The sequence below is a fragment of the Mandrillus leucophaeus genome, unplaced genomic scaffold, assembly GCF_000951045.1.
Source record: "Mandrillus leucophaeus isolate KB7577 unplaced genomic scaffold, Mleu.le_1.0 Scaffold2057, whole genome shotgun sequence".
Classification (NCBI taxonomy): domain Eukaryota; kingdom Metazoa; phylum Chordata; class Mammalia; order Primates; family Cercopithecidae; genus Mandrillus; species Mandrillus leucophaeus.
Genome location: NW_012102096.1, coordinates 16362 through 42745, shown reverse-complemented (window position 1 = coordinate 42745; position 26384 = coordinate 16362). Strand labels below are relative to the sequence as shown.

At 36.9% G+C, this 26384-nt stretch overlaps 1 protein-coding gene across 1 annotated transcript in view; it reads left to right on the top strand.

Annotated features, from left to right (window-relative positions):
- LOC105539461 (CLIP-associating protein 2-like) overlaps positions 1-26384 on the top strand; it is a gene marked incomplete at its 3' end in the record, with an annotated part of 134965 nt that overhangs the window by 93183 nt on the left and 15398 nt on the right. Inside the window, exons 11-18 of the mRNA XM_011979751.1 lie at positions 2162-2307; positions 4712-4847; positions 12312-12382; positions 15712-15771; positions 16846-16923; positions 17556-17723; positions 20136-20191; positions 21221-21394. Coding sequence (XP_011835141.1) covers positions 2162-2307; positions 4712-4847; positions 12312-12382; positions 15712-15771; positions 16846-16923; positions 17556-17723; positions 20136-20191; positions 21221-21394 — 889 coding nt within the window. The remainder of the gene's footprint in view (positions 1-2161; positions 2308-4711; positions 4848-12311; positions 12383-15711; positions 15772-16845; positions 16924-17555; positions 17724-20135; positions 20192-21220; positions 21395-26384) is intronic.

Genomic DNA, 26384 nt, shown 5'->3' with positions numbered 1-26384 from the left:
AAGATCTAAATAGACATTTCTCAAAAGAGGAGATACAAATGGACAACACGTATGTGGGAAAATGCTCAACATGACTAGTTATCAGACAGATACAAATTAAAACTTCAGTGAGATATTATCTCACCCCTGTTAAAATGACTTTTATTTAAAAGACAGGCAGTAACAGGCAAAAAACAAGAATGCTGGCAAGGATGTGGAGAAAGAGGAACAGTTGTACATTGCTGATAGAAATATAAATTTTATTTTAGTTTAGTTTCGTTCTTTATTTTAGCTTAGTTTATTTAGTTTGGGTATTGTATTGTAGTTTGGGACTGGGTTTCCCTCTGTTTCCCGAGCTGGAATACAGTGGCGCAATCACGGCTCACTACAGTCTTGACCTCCGGGGCTTAAGCAGTCCTCCCACCTCAGCCATCCAAGTACCTGGGACTATAGGCACATGCCACCATGCCCAGCTAACTTTTATCTCCCTATGTTGCCCAGGCAGGTCTCAAACTCCTGGGCTCAAGTCACCTACCCTCCTTGGCTTCCCAAAGTGCTGAGATTACAGGTGTGAGCCACCACATGCAGGGAGAACAGTATGGAAGTTTCTTAAAAAATAATAAAAATAAAACCACAATATGATCTAGCAGTCCCACGGCTGGGTATATATCCAAAAGAAAAGAAATCAATATATTGAAAAGATATCTGCACTTTCATGTTTATTGCAGCACTATTCACAAAAATCTAAGAGATGGAATATACCTAAATGTCCATCGGCGAATAATGGATAAAGAAAATGTGGTACATACACACATTGGAATATTATTCCACCATAAAAAGGATGAAATCCTGTGGTTTGCAACAACGTGGATGGAACTGGAGGACGTTATGTTTAGTGAAACAAGCCAGTAACAGAAAGAAAAAGATTGCATGTTCTCACTAATATGTGAGACCTAAAATAATTGAACTTGAGATAGAGAGTGGAATAATGGTTACCATAGACTGAGAAAGGTAGTGGGGGGTTGAGCAGGGAAATAAAGAGGAAATAGTTGAAGGGTACAAAAATACAGTTAGTGCAAGAATAAGATCCAGTGTTAGGCAGCACAATAGGGTGACTGTAGTTAACAATAATTTATTGTATATTTCAAAATAACTAAAAGAGTAGAATTGGAATGTTTCTAACAGAAAGAACTGATTGACATTTGAGGTGACAGATACCTCAGTTAGCCTGATTTGATTGTTACACATTGTGTGCTTTTATCAAAATATCACATGTACTTCATAAAAATGTACAACTATTATGTATTCATAATAATTAAACATTTAAGAAATTAAAAATTCAACAGCAGGCCAGATGTAGTGGCTCACTCCTGCTGGCAGGCTACGGCAGGTGGATCTGTTGAGGCCAGGAGTTTGAGACCAGCCTGGCCAACACAGTGAAACCCCATCTCTACCAAAAATACAAAAATTATTCAGGCACGGTGGCATGTATCTGTAATCCCAGCTACTAGGGAGGCTGAGGCACGAAAACCACTTAAACCCTGGAGGTGCAAGTTGCAGTGGGCTGCAGTGGCACCACTGCACTCCAGCCTGGACAACAGAGCAAGACTGTCTCAAAAAAAAAAAAAAATGTTCAGCAGCAAAAAAAAGTAATGCTAAAAGTTTCCAAATTTGGCACTTTTAAAAATAGGCTCCCTTCGTAGATAGTGATGGTAATGGTCACACAACATTGTGAATGCACTTAATGCCACTGAATTGTATACTTTAAAATGGTTAAAATAGTGAATTTTGTTCATGTGTATTTTACCACAAGTAAAAGAAAGACTCCCTATTATCACACTGGGGATTAAGCTAAAAGACACATGAATAAATAAATTAAATGGATTCCCTTAAAACTTTACAATTTATGTACTTATAGATTACATTTCTCTGTTGTGCTTATAACTAAATCTATAATACTATTTTTCAGACAGCTTTTTGTTGGCATATTTATTTATAAGATACTTTTTTAATGCTACTAAATATTTAATGCTACTAAAATGTCTGAATATAGTAATATAATGAAACATTACGTATGTTTCATTTTTTAGAAAGTTTTTGTTTGAATAATGTAGTTTAGGTAGCTTTTTTTTTTTTTTGCACTTCCACCTTTTTTGTCAATAATGAAAATTCTTTATTTCAGCTGAAGAAAATCCGATCACTGCTTGTTGCTGGAGCTGCACAGTATGATTGCTTTTTTCAACATTTACGCTTGTTGGATGGAGCACTTAAACTTTCAGCTAAGGATCTTAGATCCCAGGTGGTTAGAGAAGCTTGTATTACTGTAGCGTAAGTATATTCCTTTTATGATAAGTGTTTTTTATGAATGAATTTAGTACTCACTGATTCAGTGCTCATTAAGTCAAGCAGTAGCAAGATAGCCAAAAAAGTAGGTGATCCAAAAATCATTTTTGTTATACATAAGGAGTCAATCTGTATGATTAAAAAAAAATTCCTTAACAGCTCTTTATACCAACATTTTAAGGTTGGTATAAAGATATTTAAAATATCTAACGCCTACTGGTGGATTTTTTATCATTAATTCTTCAAGTATAAGATGAAAATGAATGGGTATGGAACCTGGCTGTATTCACTTTTCTCACTATTAATTTGGATATTAAATACTCAATTTCTGATATTTTAGCAGTTATTCTGGCATTGCAACATGCATCATTAACTTAGCAAAATCTAAACTTTAAGTTTGTAGTCTTCCACTATACAAGGATGGTAGAACTTAAATTCTATTTATTACTATTTTTGACCTAAGCAGTGTTGTTGCATATGCATTCCTTTGAAGATAGGGAACACAAAAGTGCCTACTAGCAATATTTCTAATCAGGATTGTTTTATATATTCTAGTCAGAAATGAAGAAAGAAAAGGCAATATAAGGATTGCAAGAAAAGGAACAGAACTGCCATTATTAACAGACGATATAACTATCCATGCAGAAAACTGCAAGAGAATCTACAGATAAATTATTATAATAAAGGGACTTTGGCAAAGTTGCAAGATACAAGTCCCAGTATACCAAAATGGCCCAATATCTCCAACTAGCAAAGAAAACCCAAATTAATACAAAAATCCATAAAATGTAACCATGAAAAATATACTTAAAACATGACTAGCTCTCTTGCAGAAAACTGGACAATATATGTGAAACATCTGTTTCCAGATAACAGACAGCAGACAGGGTAGGAATGGAATTCTGAAAAGATGCAAGTGATGTTGAACAGTATGAGTTTTGACCTGGAGGCACTCTGGGGAAGGAAGGGGGAACCTAAGCAGAGCAAGGCAATCTCACTGAGGTGAGGAAACAGAGACTAGAGTTTCAGAGGCTGAAGTGGTCAAAATCGGCAGTGCGGAATACTGGAGAGAAGATGGGGAGATTCTCTCTCACACACACACACACACAAAGAGCTACAGAGATCGTAATATGGGAATCCATGAGTCTAGATGTATACTTCCCTGTCCATGTGAAAGGTACAACTCTGAGGAAGGAAGGGAACTAATGCCTGGGAGCTATAAGGTAAACAATTCCCAGAGCTCACATAGGGATAGGAGAGGTTTAAGATCTGACCAATCAGAATGGAAAAACCTTGGTGAACACCCAAGGCAGTCAGTAGAAACCCCGGAAAGGCCATTGCATAGGAATAGTACTAAACCAGTTCTAAAGTAAGGCATCTCTAGACTCTGCCTCTCCCAACAAGCTTATAAAGATCAAGCTGATTCTCAAGTACATTACCTGTCTACTAAAGTAAAACTCATGCTCTTTAAAGGAAGACAACATCCAAACATATCCACACCTCCCTGCTTTTCATTTGAGGATCCTTTTTGCCTGTGAGTTCAGACATTAGGAAACTAATACTGTAACAGCATAGGTCTATGTACATAAATGTACATGGGTCTAAATCTGAGCTCCTGGAATCAAGAACCTGAATTATTGGAGCTAACTCTATCCTAACCATGTATTTTCAGTAAGATATAAATATATAAAAATTAACCAGTATTACAAAATTGTTGGCACTTTCCCTCCTAAGTGTTTTAACTAAAATCATGCAATTAAAGGCTGATTTAGTTGTTTAACTACACAATTGGAAAGAGAAGTCAGATGTCCTAAAGATCACCCAATAAGATATGGTAGAGTTGTATTTTTGACTGTGGATTTGGAAATCCTACTCCAAAGAAGTAAGGGAGTATTTATGACTAAAAAAGGGGTGATACTATTAATAGAAATAAAGAACATCTTGAGGAGCATTGATTTGAGTAAGATTTTGAACTTGTTGGTAAAAATATGCTGAATTTAAGATTGATAATGGATCATCAAAATGGAAGTATCTCCTGGATCAAGACCAAAGGTCAGAACCATCAGAGCTGATTATTTCACCTGATGTGTCCTTAGAGTTAATAATTAAATTCTGAAATCAAATGGCTTCTCCAAGTGCTATTGCAAAGAGATGAGGAAAATGCCAGATTTCAACTTTGGACTTGCCAGTTAAACAATGGGGAAAAGAAGGAAATATGTAGTATCTAGGTTTCCCTATCTTTCTTCCGTTTTTCTGCCATTCTGCCATTACAACTGATTAAAATACAAATTCCTAGGTTAATTCAGTAAAAGAGTATTTTAAAATTATATGGTTCTATCTATATTTTATGTTAAACTATTAAAAAAATACTTTTTGTCTTCCTTTGTAGCCACCTTTCAACAGTTTTGGGAAACAAGTTTGATCATGGCGCTGAAGCCATTGTACCTACACTTTTTAATCTTGTCCCCAATAGTGCAAAAGTCATGGCAACTTCTGGATGTGCAGCAATCAGATTTATCATTCGGGTAGGTTTGCTCTCTCCTTTTCCACTGCTGCCTCCTCCGCCTCCCTGGCTTTTTCTTTCTTCTTCTTCCCCCTTTTTCTCTCCTTTCCCCACCCCACCCCCCTCTCTCAGTGTACCTAAGTAAGTCACTGAGTTTCTTTTTGAACCCCAAAGACAAATCATTTTTGAATTATTTTTCTGATAGTAAAAGCCATAGATGGTCGTTATAGAACTAGAGGATTGCAAAGTACACATGTTTGTATATGGAATATAATACATACATACGTGTACATATGAATACATGTACGTATCTACAGTTACGTGTTACAGAAAATAATAAAAGGCAGATTTTTAATATAGTTATGTGCCATCTGACAAAGTTTCAGTCAATGATGGGCTGCATATGCAACAGTGGTCCCATAAGATTATAATATTATATTTTTACTGTATCTTTACTACTTTACTACTGTTGGATATGTTCAGGTACACAATACTTAGTATTGTGTTACTCTGTCCTAGAGTATTCAGTACAGTAATATTCAGTACAGTATTCAGTACAGTAATTCAGCTACAGATTTGTAGCCTAAGAGCAATAGGCTATAACATACAGCCTAGGTGTGGAGTAGGCTATACCATGTAGGTTTATGCAAGTACACTCTATGATGTTCATATTATGATGAAATCACCTAATGGATTTCTCTGAATGTATCCCGATCGTTAAGTTATGTATGACTGTATTTCTCTTCACTCATATCTTGAGGAAGTCCAAAAGAACAGAGTTGAAAAAACAAATCTCTCCCCTTGAATTCTATTCCTTTGTTACTAATCACTCTAGCAATTTAATGTGTACTTTTCCAAACTTCTATTCTGTGCCTTTACAAATGTATTTGCTACACATATAGAACATGTAAGTATATATAATATATTCTTTGACTTATTTATTTATTTATTTATTCATTTAGAGATAGAGTCTCACTCTGTCACCCAGGCAGGAGTGCAGTGGCGCAATCTCGGCTCACTGCAACCTCTGCCTCCCGGGTTCCCACAATTTTCCCACCTCAGCCTCCTGAGTAGTTGGGACTACAGGCACCCACCCCCATGCCCGGCTAATTTTTTTGTATTTTTGGTAGAAACAAGGTTTCACCACGTTGGCCCAGGCTGGTCTCAAACCCCTGGCCTCAAGTGATCCGCCTGCCTCAGCCTCCCAAAGTGTTGGGATTACAGGCGTGAGCCATCATGCCCAGCCTGTCTTCTTTTTAAACTTCATATACTTGGGTAGCGTCCCTTATCCATATATGTAATTCTTTTTAATGTCTAAATTAGTCTTCTGTTAAGGATATATCATCAAATTATCCTTACCAGACCGGGCACGGCAGCTCACGCCTGTAATTCCAGCACTTTGGAAGGCCGAGGCAGGCAGATCACCTGAGGTTGCCAATTCGAGACCAGCCTGACCATCACGGAGAAACCCCATCTCTACTAAAAATACAAAATTAGCCAGACGTGGTGGCGCCTGCCTGTAATCCCAGCTACTCGGGAGGCTGAGGCAGGAGAATCGCTTGAACCTAGAGGCAGAGGTTGTTGTGAGCCGAGATCATGCCATTGCATTCCAGCCTGGGCAACAAGAGTGAAACGCCATCTCAAAAAAAATAAATTAATTAAATAATCATAATAATAATTATCCTCACCATTCTTATTCTTGCAGTCTTCTTCCTGGAGTCCTTTTTCTCCATTCCTTTGCCAATATTGTCTTTTATCAGTATCTTTAGGGTTTTATAATTTAATAATCATTATTTCATATTATACTTTGCATCCCTAGTATTAGGGATGTTAGCTATTTTTTTCCTTCTGTAATTCTATGGATTGCCAGTTTATACTCTGTGCATTTTTTCTCACTTATTTCTAAGACCTTTTTATATATCATAAGGATATTAATTCTGTGTTATATATGTTGTGGTATTTTCTACAGTCTGACATTTCTTCAAACATTATATAAGCTCTTTTGTTACATATCAGAATTTTAAATGTGTATGTGTTGAGACTTGTTCATTTTGTGGGTTTTATTATAGTTAAGACAGCTTTCCCAATTTCACAGTTACATAAAAATGTTCAATCATTTAGAACTTCTGTAATTTTTTTCTTAGGTTTAGATCTAACTGGATTTAATTTTTGTGTGATTTATAGATTTCTAACTTGATGTTTCCCCAATACAAAACCAGTTGACCTAGTAGCATGTGGTGAATTACAATGTAGCTTTTTCTTGAAATGGTGTTTTGTGTAATAAATTTTCATAAGTACGTAAGTCTGTTTCTTAAATGTATTTTCAGTTTCTTTAATCAGTTTGTCCTTTCCTGTTAAAAAAAAAATTAAGTTTATTCGTAATATTACTTTCCCAGGAAGTGTTCTTTTTCACCATTTTCATATTTTAAATTAGAAAATGGTCCTTTTTTCCCATTTCAGGCTTTTTTTTTTTTTTTTTTAAAAAGATTGTAGACAACCTTAATCCAGAACCTTTGTAATAATGTCAGAAAGTATAGAGGCTGGGCACGGTGGCATATGCCTGTAATCCTAGCACTTTGGGAGGCTGAGGCAGGCGGATCACAAGGTCAGGAGTTCGAGACCAGCCAGGCCAATATGGCGAAACACCATCTTTACTAAAAATACAAAAAAGTTAGCCAGGCGTGGTGGTGCATGCCTATAATCCCAGCTACTCCGGAGGCTGAGGCAGGAGGATTGCTTGAACCTGGGAGGTGGAGGTTGCAGTGAGCCAAGATTGTGCCACTGCACTCCAGCCTGGGCGACAGAGTGAGACTATCTCAAAAAAAAAACCAAAGGAAGTATAGTAGGGATTATTGAAATGTTTGTTTTATCCCTTAATTGGGTGGGATCATATTTAACTTCAATTAAATATGATTTTTAATGGGTTTCTGTGGATATTGTATATTAGATTATGGAAATTTCCTGCTGTTCACATTTTGCTAAATTTTGATCAGGAGTAGATGTTGAATTTTATCAGATAGCCCTTTAATATCTTTAGAAATGATTATCTTTGTTTTTTCATTTATTCATTATACATTCAAGAACTAAATTCTGCTCGGCCATTGTACATTAAGATACTGCTAGATTTGGTTGGCTAATGTTTAGTAAGATTTTGACATTCATTTAAATGAATAAGTATTTTGTGAATTTTTTTTCCTGTTTTGCATATTTTGTTAATATATTGTTCTGCTAATAGGGTTTAATGGTCTTTAAGATTATATAATAATATTTCCAATGTTTTAGACTCTGGGCATCTTGAATCTTTATTTTGAAATGTTGGTGATCCTCTCACCTCAGCTCCCAAGAAGCTGGGATTACAAGTGTGAGCTACTGCACCTAGCTGAATTTTTCTTATTAGAATGTTATGTATTCTTTTATATATACTTGACAGAGGCATTATTTGGGGTTCTTTATAAACATCTATTTATAGTTTCATTGGTTGTAGTGAGATTGTTTAATTTTTCTAATTCTTTAGTTTCTTTTTTTTTTTCCAACTTTTGGCTCATTTTATTTTTTTAGATTTTTGTGGTATATCTTTAGACAATTTGCATTGCTTTTTCTTTATTATTATAAGGCTTTGGGTTTTCTTCTGAGTTTGGCTTTGGCAGCATCTCGATTTAAATTTACCACATTTTATTTATGTTTTCAATCATTTGTAATTTGCATTTCAACTTCTTTGAATTGCATAATAATGTTTTCATTTTCAGATGGTGCTTTTGTTCTTACTGTCATTATTTTTGAATTTCATGACGTTCTGATCAGGGAATTTGGTTGTATGATTTATTCTTTGGTGAATACCTTGAAATTTTATTTGTGTTCCGTCATCAGTTTATATAGGTAGGCTGTTAGCATTTACAAATGTGGAATTCTTTGGCATAGAATCGAGTACTTTGTTCATCACTAAATCTAGCTTATGTTTTATTTACATTATTCAAGTTCTTTATGGTCTCATTTTTTTAAAAATCTACTTTATCTGGCAAATTCTGATTCTAATTTTGTCAGTTTCATTTTTCTAACTGTTCTTGATATATGTACTTTATGTATGGTCAAGGTTTTTTACTATTATCTTGAAATCGTATTTTTTTCTTATAGTCTGCTTTCTGTTCACTGTGCTGCTTTTCTTTCCTTTTTTTTTTTTTTTGTAATTTAGAAGTTCCTTATTGTCAAGAATAAAACCTTTGTTATGCTCGTCTCTGCCTTTTAAAAAGTATGCATTTTATTTCATTCATGCCATTTTTTCCCTTACCCATTGAATTAAATTTAACAAAGATATTTTCATTTTCAGCAACTGTAATTAACTGTAGTTTTTTACTACTTTTATTTCTGACCCACTTATTGTTATACTCTCGCTTCCCTTTTTTTAATTGATTCTGGGTCATTCTTGTTTGGCTTTAGTGTTTTCTCACTTTTCATATATGTTTTTATCTTTGTATATTTTGATTTGTCTTTTCCTTGCCAATTTAGAATATGGGGACTAAAAATTTGACCGTTGAACTTCAGGTTCGCTTTCCTTTTCTTTCACAAATTTTGTTGTTGTTGTTATAGAGTCTCGCTCTGTTACTCGGGGGAATTCAGTGGCGCCATCTCCACTCACTGCAACCTCTCCCAGATCAAGCTATTCTTCTGCCTCAGCCTCCCAAGTAGCTGGCTTTTCAGGCACCTACCATCACGCCTGGCTAATTTTTGTATTTTTAGTAGAGGTGAGGTTTCACTATGTTGGTCAGGCTGGTCTCAAACTCCTGACCTCATGGCTCACGCCTGTAATCCCAGCACTTTGGGAAAGCGAGGCGATCCGCTTGCCTTGGCCTTCCAAAGTGTTGGGATCACAGGCATGAGCCACCATGCCCAGCCCATTTTCTTAACTTTTTATTGTTGCCTCTAAAAATGAGACTGTTTGATTATTTTATAGCAAAACAACCACCACCATGACCAAACAACCTTTAGGAAGTTTTATAAGGCAGTCCCTTTGTGTGAAGAGTTTCCCCACAGCAGGTCTAGGAGTTGATCGTCTTTCATTAATACTATTCTTAATACAGTGGACAAGGATTTTGTACTGAAATTGGTTATCTTAAATTTATGTTAATTTTCATGGATCTTTTCTTTATTTAGTACTTCTGTCTTATTGGCTCAGATCTTTTCCTGCTGTTACTTTTGTTACACAAATTCTGAAATCCTCAATGTCATTTATCATTTTTTGAATAACTTTTTGTCTCTTTGTCTTACAGCTGTGTGTATTTTCAGGAAAAATTCCTTTAAATTCTACTTATTTGAAAGTACCCATTTTGTAATTCTCAGGCTTTACTCTTTATACTTTGTTTTCAAATTGCTCATTTTTCATGTTACTATACTAGCCTATCATCTCACCAATAAAACAACAATTTTTAAATATTACCTCCTGTTTTTGTTTTATTTCCTAAGAGTACTTCCTTAGATTGCTGTATTTAATTTCTAATTCTCTTTTTAATTTTAGAGAGGCTTTTTTTCCTGTTGTCAACTTGTATTAATAGTGTAAATTGTTCTTAGTGTTTGATTGAATGCTTCATCTGTAATTGATTTGAGGTAAATTTTTACTTTCCTTTGGTACAGCTCCCCCTGGATATGATGTAGCAGTAGTTAGGTTAGTTTATCTCTCCATCCTTGCCACTGTCATGGATGTGATTAACCCATCTTTAGGATTTCGGAGAGGTTAGAAGAAAAAGAGAGGAGTGTGGTGGGTAAGACCTCCTTTATAGTTGTTGTAGCTAGGGGATCTCCATGGGTTTTACCTCCACAGTAATGTTTGGGAAATGGGCTCTTGTGGATGCTGTAGGGAGCAGGTCCACAGAGTCCTTCCATGCTGAATTGAACAGTTGACTAACAGGCATGTCAGCACACTTTCTTGAATTATTCTCATCTTCAACAGCTTCAAGCCTATAGATGGTTTCTCTCTGTAGTGGCTGAAAAAACGTTTTTCCTTTTATTTTGGTTGAGTTAGCTGTGGCAAACGCTGCTGTGCCATATACACTTTCCTTCAATGAAAGACTTGTTTCCCCAATGCTAGGAGAACTGTTAGTAGACAGCCTTCAGCTGCCAGTCTCCTAAAGGATTATTTCAGCTAGAGAGCTGCCTTTCCCAAGGTCTTGTGCCTTCCCAGTATTGCCCATATCCAATAACTGATTGATGTGAAAGTATAAAGGTTTGGCCGTCTTGGACCAATTCAAGAGTATTCTGAGGGACTGTTTCAGTTCTAGAGCTTCGTAATGGCTTTGGGCAAAGATAGCCTTGGGCCATGTCACAGTTTGATTTCTTCCTCTGCCCGCTCCACTCCTGCTTCCTTCTCCCGTCCACAGGTGGTAATCCCAAGGGCACTTAACAAAAAATTAATATGTAATGGATGTACATATTTTGGGGGTATATGTGATATTTTAATGCATTCATATGTGTAGATGTCCAATTAGGGTAACAGGGAATTAATCACCTTAAATATTTATCTTTATGCTAGGAACATTCTAATTATTCTCTTTCAGCTATTTTGAAGTGTACAATAGATTGTTGTTAACCATGGTCAACCTACTGATCTGTTGAACACTAGATCTTATTTGTTCTAACTGTATACCTATTAATCAGTCCCTTTTCCCTCCCTCCTCCCTGCTATCCTTCCTAGCCTCTGATCATGACTAACCTATTCTCTATCTTCATGAGATCCACTTTTGTTTATCTCCCACATGAGTGAGAACATGTGATATTTGTCTTTCAAGGGCACCTCCTAATACATATCCTGCATGCTAAACTCCATCTCATAGCCTGCTTCCTAGATAACCCAGCCTGTACCATTAGCTCAGAAGGAATACAAGAGATTTAAGGAATTAAATATGTATGCTTGTGTTAATGTCTATTATGAACTTGTTAGTGTTGGCTTCACTAAAGAAGGGTATAAGAATTAATAATAGAAATCAGAAGATTATGTCTTTGTGGAACTTCTACTTGAATTCTAGAGAGAGATGATTCAGCCAGAATGAAGTGAAAGTTCTATTAAGACCACCATTTCAAAGTGGATTCCCAATAGTTAGGGAAATAGATTCACTCGACTACCTGCTTTGATGACGTTGCAATTATGATTTTTTACCAGCAGTAGCCATAGTACTTCAGAAAATGTGTCCAATACATGCCCAGTCTCTTTTAGTGCTCCCTCTCCCCCAGAATTATATTGTCCTAACAGTTCTTTGCGGTTACACAGTTAACTTTTCTTTGTTAGGTCATGTTATATCCACACCTGTCCTTTTGAAACTGTATCATCATGACATTATGTTAATTCAGGAAAACGTTTCCAAACTGGTCTTAATTCTTTCAAATCTAATACCTGGTCTTTTTGTCCTCTGTAACTAAATACTTGAATGTAAGGCAAATAGAAGAAAGGACCACTTGAAGTGTGTAGTATTTTCAACCTTTTCTAAAACATCTTTTTCAGCATACTCATGTACCCAGACTTATACCTTTAATAACAAGCAATTGCACATCAAAATCAGTTCCCGTGAGGAGGTAAGTTTAATTTTTGTTGTTGTTGTTGTTAGTATAGCGCTGATACTGCATTGTTTAATTATTGGTCTGGTGCAAGAATTGGTCATTAATTTCTTGCCTTCCAGAAAACCATAAAAAAATTTTTTTTTAAATCATATCTCATGTAAGGGAAAAGGGATGAAGTGATTATTATAACCACCCACTTTTCTTATTTTATCATATTAAGCTTTGGTTTATTTGGGCTGCTGGTTGCCTTGGTTTTCAGAGAACAAGGAATACAGAGTCAGGTCTGGGCTAGAGTCCTACAACTGCCATTGACTGTTCTACCTTAGGCAATTATTTAACTGCTCTGAACCTTAGTCCCTGCATAGGTTAGTAGAGCTAATAATGTCAAACCCATAGAACATAAGGATTAAATGAGATACATACTAGTAGAATATAGCCGGTGTTTGGAACAGAGTATATAGCCCTATCAGGTCTTTCAGTTAGTGTCTGCCTCTGTCTCTGGTTTCTACAATTTTTAATGTCACACCTGTCAACCTAAATAACAGAGAGGTTCTCTGAAAGAAAATGATATTAGTATTTATGCAGGAATGAGCAGTGCAGTGGTAATATGCATACAATAGCAAACTATGTGCATATTCAGGGAGGTAAAGGAAGACAAAGGTTTTTAAAGGAAAAATGAGGAAGATTACATAATCATTTTGAGGTAGTTATCCCGGGCTACAAGGATCAGTAACAAGGGTGATGCCAACTTGAGGCTGGACAGGCAGTTGCTGGGTAGATGTCCTTGTAGAATTTTTGTTTGTTTGTTTTTTGTAAGGTTGCGATAGCCTTTGTGCAGGTTGTGTTTTTTTGGAGTCTTTTGTGATAGCTCTTGTTATCAGTCATTTATTCATGAGAATTCTCCCTTAATGGCCTTCCTCAGCTCTATTTGTCAATTTTTTTTGTGTGTGTGTGTGTGTGTTGTAACACAAGTGACTTCATTCTGATTCTGACAACTTTCACACCACTATTGCCAACAATAAAGTTAGGAAAAACAGATTTGTACATTTGATGTTTAAGAAGATTGTAAAGAACTCTACCTTTTTAAATTAGATAACTATAATTAAATACTGTGTTAGGAAGAAGCTGAAATAAGACATTGTTATTTTAAGTGGTTCAAACTTTTGACAACAGTTGTTCAGTCATCTGTCTTATGTCAGGGGTCAGCAAACAACAGCTTGCAGGTAAAATGTGGCCAACAGTCTGGTTTTGTACAGCCTACATGCTAAGGGTGTTTTTTACATTGTTAAAGGGTAATTTAAAAGGTAGGGGATGGGAGGTAAAGAATATGAGACAGAGACTATATGTGGTCCACAAAGCTTAAAATATTTACTGTCCAGCCCTTTACAGAACAGTTTAACTGACCCCTGTCTTACATTGAGGAAAATGGTAGTTGGAGAAATAAGAATGTGACAGAAGACAAAATCAGAAGATGTGTCATAGAATTGCCTTAAAAATGGTGAGCAATCCATTAACTATAGGGAGAGTGAGTGGAGTACAACCTAAGCAGAAATGTAAAGCTATGTCATATGCTGCAGAGCCATCAGATAGGCCTCTGAGGCCAGAACATATGACAAATGGAAGGTTTCAGTGGGAAAAGAACCTGGTTGAGGGCTGGGGAGTAGGTTGAGATCATAGTGTGGAGGGCTTTGAAAGTTATGAAGAGGAATTTTGACATTATTTCATAGATAGTAGGAATCTTTGACAGTTGTAGATTTTTGGTGAGGAGGTGATGTCCAAAGCTAATTTTTATTCCAGCTATGAAAGTGATTGAAAAGAAACTGAAAAGCATTGTTTAATTAGGTAGGAGTTGTTATAATTCATGGAAGAGAAAGGCAGAGTCTGAACTAGAACTCTGTGGAACTGTGTTGATAACTGAAGGTTTTTTTAATTAACAAATTCAAAACGTATTTCATGTGTAGAAATGAGACTTGGTAATTTTGAATATAGATGAGGAGAGTGGTGTCAAGTGCTTCAGACTGTGAGCTCTGGAGTCAGAATGCCAGGGTTTAAGTCCTAGCTCTATCACTTCGAGCAAGTTAATTTAACCTCCCCGTTTCTCATTGCCTAATCTGTAGTATATGAGCTAAAAGAGTAGATTTGAAAGGGTACGAATTAATTCGTTGTTTTCTGTGTAGTGTTTGAGTTGACATTCACTGCCTATGTGGAGACATCCATAAACTAGTTGGAACTTTGACAGCTGAAGTGACATACCAATGCTGGAGATACAGGACTAGATGTGGTAATTATATCTCGTAGGCAGAACTAAGAGTACAGATTATGTTGCCTCAGTAAAAAGACTGTAAAAAGATAAGTGGGCAAATATTGGTACCAACCAGGTGAGCATCTGTTTAAGGGAAAGTGGAAGAAAAAGTGTTAATAAAGGAAGAAATACAAGTCAAAGCTGTGTCATCAAGTGCCAAGGAAGGAGAGGAGCTCAAGTATGAGACAGTTGAAGAAACTGAGAAATAGAGGACTTAGGAGAAAATGTACACAAACTTTATGTAAAGTCATATACATACATATGTAAGGAAACAGTGTAAAAATGAAAGATCCAGATTGTTGTGGCTTTCTTGATCACTATTGTATATCTTCACTGTCAAGTGCATAGATGTTTAATAAATATTTTTAAATTAATAAATGAAACTTGTTACATTTTATTTATTTATTTTTGAGACAGTTTCTCACTCTGTTGCCCAGGCTGGAGTACAGTGGTGGGATCTCCGCCTCCCAGGTTCAAGCGACTCTCTTGCCTCCACCTCTCAAGTAGCTGGGAGTACAGGAGTACACCACCATACCCAGCTAATTTTTGTATTTTTAATAGAGACAAGGCTTCACCATGTTGGCCAGGCTGGTCTTGAACTCCTGACCTCTAGTGAACCACCCACCTCAGCCTTCCAAAGTGCTGAGATTATAGGCATGAACCACCGCACCCAGCCTTAAGTTTTGTATTTGACAAACATTTTAAGTTAAAATTATGGGGAACTCTTAAAGTCTTTTTGAACTGTTTAGCATAGCAGTAATTGGATCCTGAGTAAGTTAGGTATTCACAGCTACTTGGGAGGCCGAGACAAGAGAATCACTTGAACTTGGAGGCGGAGGTTGCAGTGAGCTGAGATTGCGCCATTGCACTCCAGCCTGGGCAACAAGAGTGAAACTCCGTCTCAAAAAAAAAAAAAAAAAAAGAGAGATCTAAAATCATGTCTTATGCTTTAATTTAGGGGACAAAGTGTAGTAGTATAAAAGAAAGTGTTAATGTATTTCTCAGTACAACATTTAGTTATCATTTAACTTTTATTTTTCAGACGTTCATTTGAATTTTTAGATTTATTGTTGCAAGAGTGGCAGACTCATTCACTGGAAAGGTATGCATTCCCTCTTCCTTCCTCACACTTCCCTCCCCATTGTCACCAGTTAGTTAGAAGTTGATGGTATTGGTTTTACATTATTTCTCATTTTGCTTCGAAGGTTATTTGTACTGGTTTTCCTTTAAAGCTGTGGTGGTGTTGTGCCCCTCTTACTCATTACAACTATGAATAGTATGATTTTCTTCTTTGTGAGATGGGTAAGGGTTTCTCAAATAGAATGGGTTATATAAGATACTCCAAGTTGAGTTGGGCAAAAGTTTAAAAATGTATCTCTAGTCATATGATATAAGTTTCCTAAGTGTAATCAATCATGTAATGAATGATTTAAGATGGAAGGAACCTCCTTTCAGAGGAAAGAGATTTTTAAGAAGAGGTATTTGTTGGGAAGTTTCTCCACACCAGCTGTTAGATGTCATTGATCAGGTATATACTGGGCAATGTCTAGTGTAACTCCGAAATGAAGGAGAGGAAAATGTGGGCAGCTGATTGGTTGCTGGCTATTTGCATGGCTATATTTCTTATTAGCTTCAAGTTTGAAGCTTGGAAGATACTGTATTTACCTTGAGTATATGACTGGTTTTTCATTTTCATGAAAATTCTTGAATTCTTAAGGCTCATTTTTTAAAAATAGAATTTGTTCAAGTTTTCTTTGCGTTCTTCTGTGGCAGCTACTATTCAAATTTGGTCAGATCACAACTGATCACACTTAGCAAATCATTTCTACAGTGGTGGATTAGTGAGGAACCACACAGAAGATTCTTTTTTCTCTAATTTATTAAAAATTAAAAATTTAGGTACTATATATTTATATACTATCTGAATTCCATATAAAAATAATTACTTTTAGATTTACAGTAATTGGATTGTCAGAAGGAAACCATACATTAATAAAACATATGGGACAGATAATTAGAAAATCTTATGGTCTTAGATTTATTATTGTGTACTAATTAATTTTTATTTACCTCGCCTACCCATTTGTAATTAATATGTAACATATAAGCAGTAAGTACCATTTGTGGTGAAACATACAGCTTTATCATAACTCTAAAAATGTATTTTATTTTATAGACATGCAGCCGTCTTGGTTGAAACTATTAAAAAGGGAATTCATGATGCTGATGCTGAGGCCAGAGTGGAGGCAAGAAAGTAAGTCAGTATAGTATATTTTTGTGACAGTTTAATCTGTTTTTAAAAAAACAAAAACAAAATGTATTGGGAGAATGAAAATATCAGAAGTGTCCAAGTATTTTACTTGACTAGCCCTCCAGTAAAATTAAGAATGTTTTTTCTCCACTACATCTGTGCTAGACATCTAACAGCCTCCTACATATTGCCACTGATGTATAATCATCAGTATTCTTTTTTTGTCATAACCTATTCACTTTCATCATGAATAAAAAGAACTGTCATTTATCGTTTGTATTGTATACCTGATATTGTTTGAGGTACTTGTTATATATTATTTTCTAATCCTTAGAATGATCCTCCAAAGATAGTGTTATCTCCATAGACGGCAACTGAAATTTGGACACTTAGGGGTTTACCCAAGGCCACACAAACCATAAGTGGCACAGCAGGTTTGGGACTGAGATCTGCTTTTCTCAACAGCCTTCAGTCTTTCCACTGGAACTTGTTCAATTTAGAAAGTGTTCACCTGATACATAGCAGATAATGCTGAAAACCAGTAGGCTTACCTTCATCCTTCTTGAATGCACATGTTACTGTTAATGTCTAATTATGTAAAGCTGTTACTTCATCTGCTTTTCTTTTTTTTAAAGGACATATATGGGTCTTAGAAACCACTTTCCTGGTGAAGCTGAAACATTATATAATTCCCTTGAGCCATCTTATCAGAAGAGTCTTCAAACTTACTTAAAGAGTTCTGGCAGTGTAGCATCTCTTCCACAATCAGACAGGTCCTCATCCAGCTCACAGGAAAGTCTCAAGTAAGGTCATATAAATGATGGTTACTAGTCTCTTCCTCTCCTCAGCTCCCTAAAGTTTCATAAGTTGGATACTTGAATATCTGTTTGCTTTCACCTAAAGCCTTGAAAGAATGATAACTCTAATATACTTATTTATTTTGGTCTGCTGTTTCAAGAGTTGGATAGCTTGCCAGCATAATTCCTTCTCTTTGGATAAAGAGTTCTATGATTCATATTTTGCTTCAATATGTTTATGTCTGTAAAAGTCTGGGAAGCACTACATTTTTTTTAATACCACAAAAATAGTACTTATAATAAATAACCCATTTAATGGAGGAATTGTAATGGAGATTCAGAAGTTATCTTGAGAATTCTACAACACTATGTGACTGGTAAAAAAAAAAAAAAAAAAACTCTACTACTTTTCTTCCTAACCTCTGACACAGCTTAAAAATTCAGGAAATCCCTCAAGGGACAACATTAGCTAGTATCTGACTTAGTTCTCTGCAACTCCATTCTCATCTTGATGTTGACTACCTCAAATCCTTACTACGTTAGCAACTGTAACCCTGTTTTCTGTCTCTCTGGCCCTATGAGATTGCTGAAATTCCTGATGCCTTCTCTACTTCCTAGCACTGGCCCTGTCCATCTTTGTGACCTCTTGCCCTGTGCCATGTATCTGCAGATTTCCCCCAGGGAAGAGCAGCTCAGAGAATGTCAGCCTAATTAGGCCAGACATGATAGCTCATGCCTGTAATCCCAGCACTTTGGGAGGCCAAGGCAAGCAGATCACCTGAGGTCAGGAGTTCGAGACTAGCCTGGCCAACATGGGGAAACCCCATCTCTACTAAAAATTAGCCAGACATGGTGGCGGGTGCCTATAATCCCAGCTACTCAGGAGGCTGAGGCAGGAGAATTGCTTGAACCTGGGAGGCGGAGGTTGCAGTGAGCTGAGATCGTGCCACTACACTCCAGCCTAGGCAACAGAGCAAGACTCTGTCTCCAAAAATCCTCTCTGTAATTTTTTTCTTTTGGGGATCTTGACCTCCACAAAGATTGCTGGTTGCCTTGGCAACTCTGATGCAGAACTGGGACCAGGGGGAGGCAAGGGGCCACCTAGGGTGCAGAATTTAAGCAGGCACTCACTGGGTCATTCAAATACTGTACTGAAGTTCAGTTTCTTGTAGGTTTTCAGAATAAAAGTAGATACAATCTGATTTCAAAAATAATTGTTGTAGGAATAATGACCTATCTAAACTTTTATTTAAATTTCTGTTTAAATTTCTGTTTAAATTTGTGATAAGTTCCTCATCTGAAATGAGCTGTCTTTGTTGCTTTTGTTCTCTTTTTATTAACTATGCTCAAACTTTAAAGTATACACGAATCACCTGAAGATCTTGTTAAAATCTGGAATCTGATTCAATAATTTTGGGGTGAGGCCTGAGATTTTTCATTTTTTGCAAGCTCCTAGGTGATGCTAAATGCTGTTTGTTCATGGACCATATTTTGAGTACAAAGGATCTAAAGGAAGATATTTTATATTGCTCTAATATAACATTTTAAAACATAAACAACTTTAGATTCTGTGAACCTTAAAGTGATCTGTCTCAATCTAAGAGAACAACAATTTTAGGAGACACTTACAAAAATAATATAATGTTAGCTTAAACATTACACGGACATTACAACCTTACAACTTAGGTGAGAGAGGCTTTGGTTATGCTGAGTTGCCTATGTGCTAGTGATAACACTACCCCTTTCTTCTTCTAAGTAAAATATCTCAGGATACAAGTGAATAATAATAGTACTGTTATTGAGTTCTCTTTGGTGGTCACCATGATGTGTGTTGAGGAGCAGAGTGAACAAAGGCAACGTGATCTCTGTCTCTGTAGAGCTTACAGTCTTTATTCACTGCCAGTATTTTATCTTTGCTTCATAGCTAATTGAGACACCATTGATATATGATGATTGGGAGGAACTGTTCTAATGCGATTTGTAAAAGGAGAGTTAAAATTAGAAGTACCAGCTAGGCATGGTGGTTCACACATATAATTCCAGCACTTTGGGAGGCTGAGGTAGGAGGATCACACTTGAGCTCAGGAGTTTGAGACCAGCCTGGGAAACATAGGGAAACCCGATCTCTGTTAAAAATTTAAAAATTAGCCATGCTTGGTGGCATGCACCTGCAGTCCCAGTAAACTTGAGAGGTTGAGGTGGGATGATCACTTGAGTTGGGGAGGTCAAGACTGCAGTGAGCCATGATTGTGACACTACACTTTAGCCTGGGTGACACAGCAAGGCTTTGTCTCAGAAAAATAAAAATAAAAAAGAAATACTTCTCAACTTTCCACAAAATTCAGTAGTATTTTATTGGTTTTTATCAGAGGAATGTTAAATTGTCTTCTTACTAAAAGCATTTTTTATACCTTGCAGTCGCCCTTTTTCTTCCAAGTGGTCTACAGCAAATCCATCAACTGTGGCTGGAAGAGGTAATTTCTCTTTAAGTAAGAGTTATAACCTATTTTATCTTTAAAACAGTAGCTTTCAAACTCTTTTGATGTGCTCCATAGTGAGAAGATCATTTTACATGGTAACCCGGTACCACACATAATGAACTTTACCTGTATATGTATACATGTATACATACATAATATAACCCAAAGTTGCAGGAAGCCATACTTTCTCTTACTTGTGATGCACTCTGCTTTCAATTGTTTCATTTCTTCATAATGGCTTCTCATGATGCACTCAGTTGATTTTACAGCTTATTAATGGGTCATAACTCACAGTTTATAAAACTCCTGACCAGACTGGCCAACGTGGGGAAACCCCATCTCTACTAAAAACACAAAAACTAGCCGGACATGGTGGCACATGTCCATAATCCCAGCTACTCAGGAGGCTGAGGCAGGAGAATCGCTTGAACCCAGGAGGTGGAGGTTGCGGTGAGTCGAGATCGCACCACTGCACTCCAGCCTGGGTGACAGAGCGAGACTCCATCTCAAAAAATAAATAAATAAATAAAAATAAAAAACTGAAAATCTAAAGACCAGAAATTGAATGACTTAATTTGCATTTCCACAGAGTGGCAGAACCTCCATTAATTTTTTAATATCTCTACTCCTGGACTAGTTTTTCTTGTATTTTTCTTATAGTAAAAAATGATACTGCTGCCTTCTATTTATCTTGTATAGTGCTTCCTTTGCATAAATCAGTCCTAAACATAATCTCTTCATCTACAAGACAGTCCTGTGAATTTTATAGTCAGAATGTTATCATTTTTCCCATTTGAAAGGAGAGGAATAAGGCAGAGAAATATTGAGAAAATTGCTGAAGACTTAGTTGTGATTGAAACTGAGGCATTCTAACTTTAAAATACTTAATAGTACTGTCCATTTGGCCACTGCCTTTTTGTTGACCATTTGTCTTCAGATTAACTCATGGTGGTCAGGTTTATATAATTTTCATGTTTTCAGTAATTTAAATGATACAGGTTACCTTTGCTTTGTCTTTCATAGTATCAGCAGGCAGCAGCAAAGCTAGTTCCCTTCCAGGAAGTCTGCAGCGTTCACGAAGTGACATTGATGTGAATGCTGCTGCTGGTGCCAAAGCACATCATGCTGCTGGACAGTCTGTGCGAAACGGGCGCTTAGGTGCAGGTGCCCTGAATCCAGGTTCCTATGCATCACTAGGTAAGACAACTGATTATGGAAAATTGTACCATGTTCTCTCCCTGATCTCTGTGAAGACAAGTTCATATACCTTAATCATTTCTATTCATTCTTGTTATTTAAGGATAGTCCATATGTTTAAATATAGTTCTGTATTGGGGACATGCTTCTGAGGAATCTGAGCTGCCTTGTTTCTTCTTTTCCCTTGTCTTCATCATCATCTTGATCAAAGCAACAATTCTTGAGTCCATGATTGCCTGTAGAGTTTTCATAACTGCACTTCTACCACATCTAGCCACTAGTTTCTAAGGGGGTTTGGGAAGGGAATTGGTCTTGTGTCTAGCTTTCTTGTTTTCTTTCTCCTACTTCTCTTTCTCTTATCAAGAATGTGAAGCCTTTTGGAGATCTGGGAGAATGGCAAAGCTCTACTCTGTCTAACCAAACCCTAAACATATATTCCAAAACTCTGTTCAGTTTGTTTTTTTCATGTTTTTATGTCCATCAAATTAAAAAGTTGAGGTTGGTTATCTGTATTGCATATCTCTTCATGCTTCTTTTTTTTTGGGGGGGGGGTAGTACTGGTGGAACACTAAGCAAACAAATGACCTGAACACAATACAAGTTGAGCATACCTAATCTAAAAAATCTGAAATCTGAAATGCTCCAAAATCTGAAACTTTTTGAGTACCAACATGGCACTCAGAGGTATTTCGAACCAAGGCGGGTGAATCACCTGAGATCAGGAGTTCGTGACCAGCCTGGACAACATGGCGAAACCCTGTCTCTACTAAAAATGCAAAAATTAGCTGGGCATGGTAACTCATGCCTGTAATCCCAGCTACTTAGGAGGCTGAGGCAGGAGAATTGCTTGAACCCAGGAGGTGGAGGTTGCAGTGAGCCAAAATCGTGCCATGCACCTTCAGCCTGGGTGACAGAGTGAGACTCCATCAAAAAAAAAAAAGGTATTTCGGATTTTGGATTTTTGAATTAACGATGCTTAGGCATGCTCAATCAGTTAAGTGTGAATGCACATATTTCAAAATCTGAAATCCTAAAATGTTTTTGGCCCCAAACATTTTAAATAAGGAGTACTCTTATAGATTAAGGTTTCTTATAGGTTAAGAAATGCAGAGAATTTAGGTATGAATATAGTACATGATAAAGTTGGCACAGCTGCATTTAGAACCGTGAAGAGGAGTAGATTATTCATTAAATTGTGTTTAGACACATGGTTTACAATCTGGTATAAAATTAAGTTAGAACCACGTTACACATCATATAGAATTATATTCTAGATGATAAAAACATTAAAAACATAAAGCAACTTGATGAAAACATAATAGGTGAGTATTCCTCAAATCTCAGGTTGACACAGGAATTCCTATACATAAAAGCAAATAAGCCATGAAGGACAAAAATCTCTTGAATTTAAATCTAAAGTATGAAAATACGAAATCTTAAGCAAAAACTAAAAGAGAAAAATATTTTGCCACATACTAGTAAAAAAGTTGAGAAGTTTTTCAAGTCCATTAAAAACAGATGAACTCTATATGTCAAGAAAAGCATGTATCACAATTGCCAACAAATACCAGAATAAATGTTGAGCCTTAGCTGTAATCAAACAAATGCAAATGGATAGACCTATAACTATAACAAGAAAGTTAAGGGTATTGCCTACTGTTTTCAAGAATGTGGTAAAAAGGGCCTCATCAGGCAACGCTGATGTGAATTAGTGATGGGACACTTTTTCTGAGTTCCAATTTGGAATTCCGTGAAGCATTTTTAAATCAGAATTTTTGCCCCAGTAATTCAATGTTTACATAATAACGTTTTTAAAAAGAATGTTCGTGTTTTTAATAACATTATTAGCATCAACCTTAATGTGTAACAGAGGGGATAGTTGAGTTATATTGTATCCTTATACATGTTGTGTGCAGCCATTAAAAAGTCATATTTTCAACAAAGATTGAATTATGCAGGCTACCAAATAGTATGTAGTAATTTCATCATTTTGTGTAAAATTATACATAGAAGAAGGACTGACGTGATATATTACAAAGGTGTTAACGGGGTTGATTACTGCTTTTAATTTTCAGAAAACTTTTTGTTTCAAAGCATTACATTGCCAAGAATGCAAGGTTATTTCAGTATGTGAAGACCAGTCAACATATGTACCATATTAATAGAAGAAAGATAAAAACCTCGTGATCATCTCAGTACCAGCAGAAAAAGCATTTGACAAAATTAAAGACCCTTTCATAATAAACATACTCAACAAACTAGGAACAGAAGTCATTTTTCTCAACCTGATAAAGAGCATCTTTGAAAAATCCACAGCTAACATCCTACTTGATGATTAAAAAACTGGATGTTTTTCCCTAAGATCAGTAACAAGACAAGAATGTGCACTCTTGGCTCTATTTAACATTACGCTGGAGTAATGTTAAATTGGAGGTGCTAGCCAGGGCAGTTAAGCAAGAAAAGAAATAGAAGGTATCCAAACTGGAAAGGAAGAACAAACTATCTCTCTTTGCAGAAAACACAATCTTGTGTTTAGAAAATCCTAAGGAATCCACTATATATATGTGTGTGTGTGTATGCGTATATATATATGAGCAAAACACATTACATTGAATATTATTTTTACAAGAAGAAAAATATTGTATTTAAAGTGTTTTAATGTGCACTAGAAAGCCAATTTGGAACACTATTTTTTTTGCGAGAACCTGTTGTTGTTCTTTAAGGTTTGAATTTCATGTTTCATTGTAAAAAGGAGAAATGCCACTACTTTTTTCTTTTCTTCATCTGATCCAGGTTCCCACTCAGGGACAATCAGATACCTGCCTGTGGCTTTTTCAGGGGTTGGATAAAGGATGTTCTCCTTCTTTTCCCTGCTTCCCTTTCTCCCTTTACCCCACCCTACCCGCTGTGTCTCATGTGCCCTTCTTACACACATAAGACTGATATAAACTCTGTTTTCTTCTACTTTGAGCCTCACTTATTATGGCTATACATATATGGATTAGAGGGAGTGTTCTATTAGTTTTCAACACACACTTACTTGAGCACTTAGTTTCTGCTAGGTACCAGGGATCCAGAGGTATATGCTTCTATACTGAATCTCTCAGTCTATTGGTAGGTTGCTGAAGGAGGAGCAGCTAAAAGTTTGTTGCGTTTTATGCATTTTGAGTTTGAGGTCCCTGTGAGACTTCAAACTGGCAGTTTTCAGTGGACCCTTGGTATACAGTAGTGTATAGAACTTGGCAGAGAGGCCGGCACAGTGACTCAACACCTGTAAACCAGCACTTTAGGAGGTAGAGGCGGGTGGATTGCTTGAGCTCAGGAATTCGAGACCAGCCTGGGCAACGTGGCAAAACCACACCTCTACCAAAGCAAAAAATTAACCAGGTGTGGTAGCACGTGCCTGTGGGCCCATCTACTAGGAAGGCTGAGGTGAGAGGATTGCTGGAGCCTGGGAAATCGAGGCTGCAGCGAGCCGTGATCACTCCAGTGCACTCCAGCCTGGGTAACAGAGTGAGACCTTTCCACATTCTCCAAAAAAAAATAAGAAAAGACAACAACAACAACTTAGCAGAGATCTGTGCTGATGATTAGATTAGATTTGGAAGTCATTAGATCATTTTTACTTACTGTAATCAGTATTAAACTTAGAGCATTCCTTAAAGCAGTTGCTACTGGTTTTTGTTATCTCTAAAGTACTGAAGTTTTTGGCAGCAGGGATATCATAAGTGTTTTGAAGTTCACCCTTTAACTTCAGCCTGAAGGGGAAACTTGGTGGTAGGAAACAGGAATTTAAGTTAAGGTAACCTTGATGTATGAGTGCATATTTATGAATATTTATTCTAGCAATTGAGTTTGTGGAATTGCTTGAGTGGAAAAGAAAATATAATTTCAGTGAGGTCATATGGACAGAAGTCAGATTTTAGTTGGTTGGTTGAGAAGTTGGAAAGAGAATCTGTACAAGTTATTATTATGCCTGATGGTCAAGAAAAGGGGTGAAAGAATGGTAAGAATTATCTGTGGCTGAAAGAACTTATCGTCTTACAAGATTGGAAAAGTGAATTATGTTTGTATCCTAAGGTGGCAAGTCAGTAGAGATGGAAAAGTTCGAAGTGTGAGGATGAAGGGAGATAATTAATAGCTAAGTTGCTGTGGAAGGTGTGAGGAATGGGATATGGAGCATAGTCTGGGAGTTAGTCTTGAATGTGGAAGGGTCAACCATTTCACTGATGTAGAAGGGAAGGAAGTGGAAGAGGTAGTAGATATCAGATATGATATTTTAGAAAGTTGGGCATTAAGAAGAGTATGATTGGGGAGGTTGTTGTGACTTTCTGCCTAAAGATTCAGTCAGGATCATGTGCTAACAGGTGACTTGAAGTTTAGAATAGCCATTTGGGGGGAGTAGACACAAGAGGTGGGGCACTCGTGGCTGACATTTATTAGAGCAAAAGGATTTATTAGAGCAAAGAAAAAGACCTGTTAGATAGTCTGAAGGAGTCTAGACACAGGCTTTCAAAGTTTGTCTCCCAGAGATAGGGTTGAGGGGCTACTTCTTCCTCAAGCAATGAAATAGAGCAATGCGGGCAGGGCACAGTGGCTCACACGTGTAATCCTAGCACTTTGGGAGGCCTAGGCGGGCAGAGATCACTTGAGGTCGGGAGTTTGAGATCAGCCTGGCCAGCATGGTGAAACCTGTCTCTACTAAAAATACGAAAATTAGCCAGGCGCGGTGGCAGGTGCCTCTAGTCCCAGCTACTCGGGAGGCTGAGGCACAAGAATCGCTCGAACCTGGGAGGTGGAGGCTGCAGTTCGAGTTGAGATTACGCCATGGCACTCCAGCCTGGGTGACAGAGCGAGACTATTAAAAAAGAAAAGAAAAGAAATACAGCAATGCAACATGTTCGCAGTGTTTCTGCCTAAGGAAGCTCACTTAAGACTCACGCTGGGGGGCCAGTAGGGGATTGGGAGTAGTCACATAAGGCACTCTGCT